The sequence below is a fragment of the Crocodylus porosus genome, unplaced genomic scaffold, assembly GCF_001723895.1.
Source record: "Crocodylus porosus isolate Cpor-Errol unplaced genomic scaffold, CroPor_comp1, whole genome shotgun sequence".
Classification (NCBI taxonomy): Eukaryota; Metazoa; Chordata; order Crocodylia; family Crocodylidae; genus Crocodylus; species Crocodylus porosus.
This window is the reverse complement of record NW_017728931.1, coordinates 6,153,458-6,163,666: the sequence shown is the minus strand read 5'-3', so window position 1 is coordinate 6,163,666 and position 10,209 is coordinate 6,153,458. Positions and strand designations below refer to the sequence as shown.

Below are 10,209 nucleotides of genomic sequence, written 5' to 3'. Positions count from 1 at the left end.
CCTACCCTGGGGGTTTTTAAGAGGAGGTTAGATGAACACCTTGCTGGGGTCGTTTGACCCCAGTACTCTTTCCTGCCATGGCAGGGGGTCAGACTTCATGATCTGTTCAGGTCCCTTCCGACCCTAGAAACTATGAAACTATGAAAACTAAAGTAGTAAAAATATTTATCTGGAAAGCATTCTTCTCTTAAAGTATGCTGCTTTATTTCTTAGAATGTTTTTATTGCTCCTCTTAAAGACTTGTACAGGCAAGAGTGGGAAATGCTAGCAAGCTAGGGGGAAAAAGTAAGTTGAATGCTTAATATTCCTCATCAGTGTTAAATAATATGTCGCACTGTATTTTCAGGAGGCAATGTGTGTTACTTTCAGGCTGCTGCTGACCAGGGTGTCAGCAGGGAAAACCTCCATAGTAATTGCCTCCCAGGTAAAGCACTTTGTAATCATTGGTTCCTTTGCAAAGAGAGGTAGCTATTTATGTTACCTTGAAGTCAAGCGGAAGCTAGAGTAGAAGTGCACTTTATAGACTACCAGAATCAAAACATGCATACGCTTTCATGAGCTACAGTTCACTTAATCAGATTCTATATACAGTACTGTGCTCAGCTTCTGATGAAGTGAGCTGTGGTTCACAAAAATGTATACAGCTCTGATTTTGTTAGTCTTTAAGGTGCATCTCTACCCTGCCTTTTGCCATTAATATTCTATGCAAGGTAGTAGTCCCATTTCATCAATAAGGACACCAAGGCACAGAGGCTAATGGACTTTGCCCACAATCAAACAACGTGGTCCAGGGCAAAGGAAAGAAGAGACTTTGGATTTCAACCCTTGCTCATGTGTACAAGTTCATCCTTTTGCTTGAGTACTCGCTTTGTTCTGCCAGACTTGGGGTCACCCTTGAGACTCCACAGCTCACATACTGGAAGTCCTTAGACAGCTCTCAGCTGTGAGTGGAAGGCTGCAGTCCAGGCTTGAACCCAGGTTAGAAAAGCACAGAGGCTCAAGTGTATGCTAGGTCTGTATGGTTGGGTGACTTTCCCACCCATTTTTGTTTTGCTGTTGCTGAGTTCACAGTAACTTCAGCTCTGGCATTCTCCCAAGCTTAGCTTTTCCTAGAGGGTTTCTATCCCAAACCTTTTCTGCTCGGGGACCTTCAGATCTGCTTACATTCTAAAACAGGAGCCATTAGGGGGGTTGCCTGACCTGACAGCAGCAATGACTTTGTATCTCAGGGTGGGACACACACCTCAATTTAGCAAGTTAACCAAAATGCCTTGCATTGACCATGCCTGTTCTGTTTCAACACAGTCCACTGCACCAAGCAGAGAACTCTTTTTGCATCACTCCCTTATACAAAATTACAAATGGTCCTCTTAGGATTGGGTGTATGAATAGGAGGGGCTATGAGTTTATATGCCATGAAGCATTTTCTACTCTATAAGACGTTTTTATTAACACAACACAGCCACAAGTTACTCATCTATTTTTGGTGCCAACATCTCAGCTGAGTGCTTCCATGCTCCAGCTCAAATGAGTCCTGGGAGGAGGGCCAGTTGGACTCCTCAAACACAGTGATTCATGCAGAGAGCACATGTTTGTGTGTCTGTCTCATTCTCTTTGTAACTTGGCTTCTCCATTTATGTGGAGTGCTTTTTATAGGGTTATTTCATACCACAGTAAAGGAAGCATTTGAGGAAACATCCTTGGCAGTACACAGCCTAAAGTTTGTAGGTCTAGGGGTTGTGTGGGGAAGGCCCCTAGAGATCCACAAAGGGAGGAGCCACCCTGTGTGGAAGCCAGTCTCTTCAAGCAGCTGTGCTCCCTGCTCCCACCAGAGCTTGTAATATGGGTGAGCAGTAGGAACCATGCTGCCACGGATGGAGAGAGTCCTGTAGCTGCTGAGCTGTAGCTGTGAGAGGGTCTCTGCAGGAGATACCCACAAGTCAGGTGGAAGTCTGCCTTCTGATATTGAAAGAGGTTATAAAGTGTGGGTGTTGTTTTACAGATAAAGATGAAGGAGGATCAGAAACAAGGACATCACACCTGGTGCCACCCAGAAAAGCAGCTTCAGTGGACTCAGCCACTGCATCCCGATTTCCCCGGTCCCTTCTAATCAAGATGAACCGTCCCACCCAGAGCAGTACACAAATGCAACCTGAGGAGTCAAGGACTGGCCATGCAAATGGCGGACTTGTAAACCACTCAATGCAGTCAGTTAAATTTAATCCCACAGTACGACACATAGTAATTAATGAGGATACAGATGTCACTTTTAATTGCTCAATTAATGTACCTCGATTATTAATCAATCAAGATTCTTTTGTTATTGCCTTGTGGAAAGATGGGAAGGAACTGCATGTACCTGACCGCATAGCCAGCCGATATTACGAGGTTTTTGATGGGGAAGAAATAACTTTGATCGCTACCTTCAGGTAATTTATAAAGATGTCTGGAGTGATGCTAACTGATTGCTGTTTTCATTTCAGGAATGTCTAGTGGCTGGTGGCTTAGATCAGTGGTTCCCAAACTTTTTCTATCTGTGGGCCACTGCCACCCCTCCAGTGTTTGTGTAGACCAGTGTTTCTCAACCATTTAAGTAGCATATTATTACTTGGGAATTTAAAGGGCTGTGCAATGCATGGCATGCCAAATCTTTTGCCATAGTTTTGGGAGGAGGAAGGGGTGAGAGAGAGAGGAAAAGAGGGTGAGAGAGAGAGACAGACAAGGAGCCAGCTGCTGCCAGCTGTGGAGCCCAGGCTCTTCCCAGCAGGTGGCTGGGAGTCTGCAAGCCCTGCTGCAAGGAGCCCGAGCTCTGTGGCAGGCAGCAGCTACCCAGAGCCTGGGCTGGCTGCAGCCAGGAGGCTGCAAAGAGCTGCTCTGGGCTCCAGCATCATGCACCTTGGAGCAGACAGTGTGGAGAGCCCTGAGGTAGCGCAGCCCAAAAGAGCTGGGCAGCTTTTTTGCAGACAATTTTCTGCCCAACATCGCTGGTGGAGGGGAAGGTGTGTGGGGGAGGAAAGTGGTGTGGGGGGTGCAGATCGAGGCCCCCCCGCCATGGTGAGGGAGGGAGTTAGGCAGGGGCTGAAGCTGGGGTGGAGGTGCTACCCAGTCAGGGTGGTGAATGGGACCCTGGGGCTGGGGCGGGGAGTGGGATGGAGCTGCAGGCAGTTTGTCTAGGGGGTGCAGGGGGAGAGGGTGGAAGTGGCTCCCTGCTGCTGCACGCACTACTCAGTGATGGGACGAGGGCATGTGTCCCCTGCCCCCAGATTTGTGCGTGGGGCAGATGCAGGCTGCCCACTGTGGGCTCAGGGCTCTCTGACTTGCTTCCTTTGCCCTGGGAACTTGGCAGCAGCTGCATGTCCACTGTCCTCCCAGCAGGAGCGGGGGCAGCAAGTTGTGTCCCCTGCCTCTGGGCAAGCAGGGGACACGGCACAGCCAGCATATGGCTCCCAGGGCAAAGGCAGCAGGGTGGAGAGACCCAAGCCCACAGCAGGCATCCCACTTCTTCCCTCACCTCGCATAAGTTTCCCCATGCTTAAAAATGGTGGTGGCAGCGCTTGAACTAAAGCTCATTTGACCAGCTTTAGTTCAAGCACCCCCCTGCCATTTTTAAGTGTCAGGATGCTGATCCTCTGAATGAGCCGCCTGCAGCTGTCCTTCTCCCTGCCCTGGCACCAGGGTCCCATTCACTGCCCTGGCTGGGCAGTGCCCCCTGCCCCTACCCCATTCACTCCCTAAACATGGGGACCTACCCCCCACACATCCCTTCCCTCCCTTATGCCCCTTCACCTCCACAGACTTACCTGTAGGGCACTGCTCTCCATGCTGCCTGGATGCATTCCTGAATATCAGTTATCAGACTGGTATCAGCTGATATGGTTGGTGAATAATCAACTATCAGTATCTGTCCTGAAAATCTCTATTGGTGCACCCCTAGTATTAGCTGCTCTGCCAGCCAGCACAGCAGAGCCTCCAGTCCTGCCAATGACCTCAGTGGGTCAGAATGATGCCAGATGATGAAGTTTCTGTTTGCTTGTTTTTTTAAACCAGGGCACTTGCATACACAGCACTGCATTTCCAGGACATCCCGGTTGCTCAGTCAAGCACCCAAGATTTAAGAAATGCCTGGATATTGGTTACCATCCATCTTAATTTGTCTCCCTTGTGCATGTGCATCACAAGGCAGCCTTTAATTACATAAGTGCAGACTAGTTTTCCTAGACGCCCCTGTGTCCTGCATTGTGCAAGGTAGATGGTGTGCCAGGGCCAAAACAGGTTTATGCCTTTGCTGCAGAAGCCAAAAGGTGTCCAGCAAAGAAGGTGGGGCACTACAGAAACAGAACAGGTGGTCTCATGGTTAATGCACTTGAATGTTTCCCTGGAGACTTGATTTCTGTCCCTGCCTCTGCCACTGAGCTCTCTTGTGATGCTGGGAAAATCATTTACACCATACATTTCACACCTGGCCCCTAAATGCAATTTTCATTTTCTGGGTTCCCAGTTTAACAAATCTAGACTCTGATTTTGCAGAAATTCTGAGCACTCCCTGTAACTATTGAATCAGTGGGAGCTAGGCTTTGAACTTACAAGTCCTTTGTAAGGTTTAATTATGAAAAATCAGGTCTAACTGCATCAAACAGGGCACTGAAAATTAGTGGACACTTTTGACTTTAATCTCTGTCTCTGCTCCCCACCTGTTAAGCAGGTAATAATAATAATGTCTGATCACCTCATGGGTTTGTGAGAACAAAGTAACATCTTTGAAGCACTTCAAAACTGTTGTGAGGAGCAAAAAACCTATGAAGAAATTACTCATTCTGTCTTTGACTAGCAAGCCAAGTAATAAGGCTGGCAGCCAAACACTGACTGAACAACAGAGAAATCAGATGATGAAGAGAAGATTGTGGAGTGAACACTACTTGGCCTACACTGATGCAGCAGCAGCCTGTGTGGAGAAACTCCCTTTTGACTTGAGTCTGAACACTTACCTTTCGTCCTGGTGTTTCTGAACCTTGGAGTGCTTGACTTCAATTGTAAACACCATTTTTGCATTAACATTATTTAGACCAGTTTTGGAAGGATTATGGCATTTCTTTCCATGTGTACCAAGGAACAGAAGCTGTTTGGGGTCAGTCTAGAGGCAAATGACCAAGCACTGGTAACTCTTTCCTTTTCCCCTGCAGCATAATCCGTGCACAGCGCTCCGATAATGGATCCTACAGCTGTAAGCTGAAAATCCACAATGATGAGATCGTGTCAGACCCAATATTTGTTCAGCTGGAAGGTATGCCTAGCTTGGAAAATGCCAATGGCAGAGGGCTGCAGAAGCACTGAGACCAGGGGAGTTCACATGAGAGTGCAGAAATAGAACTGGGCCACTGGGACTGCACCTGGAGAGATCCAGGAGCAGAGAGGGGTGGGAGGCAATACTGAATTCAGGCCAGCAGGGACTGTGACACTTCTGCTGAGAGCAGGCATCACAGTAGACACAGGACTGAGGGAACTTCCAGCCTATCACCAACACTGCTGCCAAATCCAGGCATGACCGATTATTAAGGCAGTTGCTATAGTGAGTCCCCATCACTGTTGTTTCTAGAGCCCAGTGTTTTTTGTGTCTGTCTGCACAGGTCTCCCACACTTCATCCAGCAGCCCCGGAGCCTGAATGTTAGTAGGAACAGGCCTTTCAATCTCACCTGCCATGCGGTGGGGCCTCCAGAGCCTGTACAGATTCACTGGTTTTGGAACAGCAGCAAAGTGAATGAAAAACCTGACATTTCTCCCTCCATTCTAATTGTGCCAGGTGAGTATAGTGGTGCCACTGAAGGAAAGGGGGTGGGAAGGGATGCACTGCCTGCCCATCACTTGAACAAGAGAATGCTGGACTCTGATTGTAAAGCACCTGGCTTTGTTTATTGTACTTTGTGGCAGGCAGTTAGGTGGCAGTACCCATCTCCTGTTTGCTAATTTAATGGAGGAACAGCTAAACTGCTAATGTGACCATTAGGTTCTAATATCACCTCATGTGTGAAAGGTCAGGAAGCCTCTTCCCTGGAAAAGTCCTAGCCTGGGCACATGTCCTAGATAAGTCACAGCTCTTGGAAAAGCATTGAATTACATGTCAACCCATGCACTGCATCTCTGAAGGGCTGATGTGCACAGGTAAGGGAATGTGTTCAGACCTGCAGCCATTGAATGTGTCCATCTGAGCAGTAAAGACAGGCACTACGACAGCTGATTTTGTGCAGAGGTTCTTTGCAATAGCAGGGGGACCTGCCAGACATGCAGGTACTTGCCATCCACTGCAGCACTCCATTCATTTCACTGTAGCACTCCCTTCATTCAGCACAGATTTTGCTTTAAGTGTTTAATTGAATACTGTATCTGTGCAGGGATATGAAAAGGGTGAGCACTGGCTTAATAGATAAAGTGATCTAACTGGGACGTGGTTTCTTTCCTCAGTGTCACTCTGCAATGTACACCCTGGAGCTAGCTGGTTGTTGTAGAAGTTGCTCTTGGACGTTATTTGGCCAGTGGCCTACAATGACTGCAAGCTTCTTTTGGTTTATTTATAGGCTTAGATATAATCCCACAGAATTTGTCAGGAATTTCTCCTGTAAATTAGGAAAATAGAACCACTTCATTTCAGCTAACCTGCCTACCAGAATGAGCTGGAACATTAGTAAGGTTAGTAAGAGGATGAAAAACTCCTAGACACCCATTTTAGCAAAGCAGGTTTGTTTCCCATGTAAGTTCGTCACTGCTCTCAGATGACCTCTTTGAAGGCATCTCCAATTTACTTGGTTGTCCTCAGCGAGCATCCTGTGGGGCTGCTGTGAAAGGGTGTAGAGTCTGAATTTTGAATGGGAAGATTTTTTGTTTGTCGAGCGTAGGTCTCTACACCACAGTGACAGAGAACTCAGTCTTGTTCTCAGAGGAGGTGCCTTGTGATGTACATGCACAAGTGGGCCCCACCCACTCCTGTCTGCATACATCAACGCCAGGGATATGGGGTAGGGAGCTGAGGACACTCTGAGGAATACCTCAAGCTGCTATTCTTGAGTACTTCAGAAACCCAGGTCTTGAGTGCAGCACTGGACAGCAGTACTTTCTGCCTCCCTGGTGTAGACAGACCCTGAGAGCCCAGAGGAACTGATGGAAATGGACCCTGAAACAGTTTGCTTTGTTTCTGGGTCTCTCCAGACACACAACTTAAAGTATACCTCTTGGCCCACCCCAGCCTCCTGACTGGAGGCCCATGGGCTTCTGTCAGCGTTCAGGATCCCATGGCTGTCCTGCCCTTCCCAACATGGCTGCTACTGCACAAGGTGAAATAATTGGTGGCCACCCAGCCTTTAGTGGAGAATGGGAAGCTGTGAAGAGGCACTGGGTTTTTGGGTGGACCCTGTGCTTTTGATATCAGCAGGGGATGGGATTCCAGGTCCCTGCGCAAAGGCACTGCTTCTCTCTTTACTATGGCGTTCCTTCCTTTAGCCATGACTACCTTTCCTTTACAGCATGCTCTCCTGCTACTGATGACATCTAGGGGTCCATGGGGGACACTGAGGCTGAGGGCTAGCATGTCCAGCATTTTTCCCTTTGTTTTCCTCTAGCAGTGAAGCATGTCCCTGTGGAGTTGTTCCTTAGCTATAACCTCTTGCATGCCTGCACAGTGTGTTCTGCTCAATGCAAATGCGTGGAGAGTCTCCCTAATTCAGAAAAGCTGACTTAGTCTTATTGTTTCTGTGGTGAAAGGCCCCAGATCGTGTCCTGAAGACAGAGGAGGCATTATTGCCATGTCTCAGAGACAAGCTTTTGCGTAGCAGCCGGTCACAGGGCTCAGTCCTGTCATCCTATTGTGTCCATTGTCCTAATGTAAGGTTGGTAAAGATAGTAGAACTGCAGGTTACAAGTGACCTGGGGGAACCTGAGATGAACACACTTCCTCCATGGACACCACAGTGGGAGATTGAGTGCCTTGCTCAAGGCCAGTGGCAGGGCAGGGCAGCACCGGGTCTCCCAGGTGCCAAATGAACACCCTGAGCCATCCTCCCTTCCTCTCCCAGTCAGGTCCAGCTTTCCTGGGGAAGTGCTGTGCCAACCCTGAGTCCTATCTTAGGCATCCAAGTCTGGATTTATTTTCTCAAGTATGGCAAAAACAGGGAGCTACACTGTTGGTGCCATCCAACTAGGATGTATGGCAAGCTTGGGGTATGCCCCCTACACAGGGCACAACCCAGTCATACTTTGGATGAGCCAGGTGAATCTTTTGTCCCCTGAAGCAAAGTCACTGGAGTTCTGGCTTCTGGCCCATTCTTCAGAGGGACTAAAATTTCTTCTGAAAGAGAAGTTTGTGTCAAACTCTTTTCCTTCCTTAGTAGCCTATAAATTAATTTTTCCATCCCTTGGCCAGGCTGATCGGTGCCCAGCAGTTCCCAGCAGCACCAGAGTTGCATCCACAGCAAGCTGCAAGCCCAAAGACTTTGCAGAAGGCTAGAGATGACACTGGTGTAGGGAGCCCAAAACAACAGAGTTGTTGGCTCTGGTTCTGGCCCTGCCACTGCTCCAAGTCAGTCTGACCATCAGCCCATGCAGCAGTTTCCTTCATCACAAGTAATGTGGGAGGGTGACTTCCTATGTGGCAGCTATGTGTTCTGCCCAGGGCAGGGAACACTATATTTCCTGTCCTCTAAGTGCTGGACCTGTGGGAATGCTGCCATTGGCTTCAGCAGGAACAGGAAGAGGCTGTCCAGGGAATTGGGTGCTCCCTGGCTCACATCCCTGAGAGCTGGATGAGGTCCTGGTGCACTGAGCAAAGCACTGAAACAGGAGGGGTAGAGATCGGAGAAGGTCCTGTGGTGAAATTCTCCCATGTGCTAGAGCAGTCTGTGTCTCTCTGGTATAGGCTGGCTTAGTTGGCCACAGGGGATTGCCCTCACATAGAGCAAGTTGCCCCTTCATTCCAGTGATCTCTGACCACTTGCAGCTCCTGTTGCCATTGAAGCCTGTTCAGGTTAGAACAGCTATGGGACTAGCTGACTGGTTTGGGTATATATATGTACAGATGACTTATTCTACCTGCAGACTCATCTCCCTGGGTGCTTGTGTCTGTGTTAGTGCAAGCAGCATGTCAGAGCAATGTGATTACAAGGTCTCCTATCAATGTGACTGTAAGAGAGGTCACATCTGGTTACTGTCAACTGCTGCTTCTAGACAGAACAAATATAGATGTGGAAGAACCTCGAATACCCAAGGAGACAGGAAGGATTAGCAGAGATCAGGTAGGGGATAGAGCCCCTGGAAACCCAGGATGGATAGAGAAGTCCCTTCATTCCCATTATCACTATCCACAAGAGAAAAGGGAGAGGGGATGCTTGATTCACTCTTTAGAACAAAGTTCCTAGATAATTACCAGAGATGTTATGACTGGCATGTCATGGATTCCAAAGATAGATTTAAAAGGCAGTGAAAGTTGGAACATGTGACTCATTCGTCCTGCATTTTCTATGTCCCTGTTTGGCAAACTTTAGGTTGGATCCATGCAGTGGCCTTAGAAAGGTCAAAGCAACTGCAAATGTGAGTCAGGACTGTGTGGGGTGCAGGCATTTTCAGTGTGAGGCATTCACGTCAATGACCTGTCAAAAGTAGGGGCTTGAAAGTCAGTCAGTTCTTGCTTAGAGATCCACTGCCTGACAGAAAATAGGTTTGGAAAAAAATATGGTGTTGTCTTTACAGGGGGAGTGAGTGAAAATGGGAAACTTTTGAGTACAAGAAGACAATGGGGGGGGTGTTTTTGTGTGTTTATAAGGTGAGTCCCACAAGCACACCCCATCATACACATGCACTCACACACCTCAGCTACCCTCCCCCCCACATCCCACATATCCACACATGTACCCACAAGCTCCCTCACCCCACAGCCACACCTTCCCCACACCCCACACAGTATACAGCCCTAACACTCAAGGCCTTAATCCTGTAAGATTGAAGGATGGAACAACACTCCTGAAAGACAGTGAATCCATCAATGCTTGCTGGAAAGAACATTTCCAGGACCTTCTGAATCATGACTCAACTGTCAATGAAGATAAGATCAACAATTTTCCACAAAAATCAATCAGAGAAGACCTTGGTTTGCTGTCTACCCTGGCAAAGGTCATAGTTTCGTAGTTTCTAGGGTCGGAAGGGACCTGAGCAGATTATCTAGTCCGACC

At 48.2% G+C, this 10,209-nt stretch overlaps 1 protein-coding gene across 2 annotated transcripts in view; it reads left to right on the top strand.

The window, feature by feature from the left end:
* Positions 1-10,209, top strand: part of MERTK (MER proto-oncogene, tyrosine kinase) — a 74,223-nt gene that overhangs the window by 4,828 nt on the left and 59,186 nt on the right. For both annotated transcript variants that reach the window (XM_019544094.1, XM_019544093.1), the window contains exons 2-4: positions 2,003-2,429; positions 5,181-5,281; positions 5,625-5,798. In XM_019544094.1, coding sequence (XP_019399639.1) covers positions 2,003-2,429; positions 5,181-5,281; positions 5,625-5,798 — 702 coding nt within the window. The remainder of the gene's footprint in view (positions 1-2,002; positions 2,430-5,180; positions 5,282-5,624; positions 5,799-10,209) is intronic.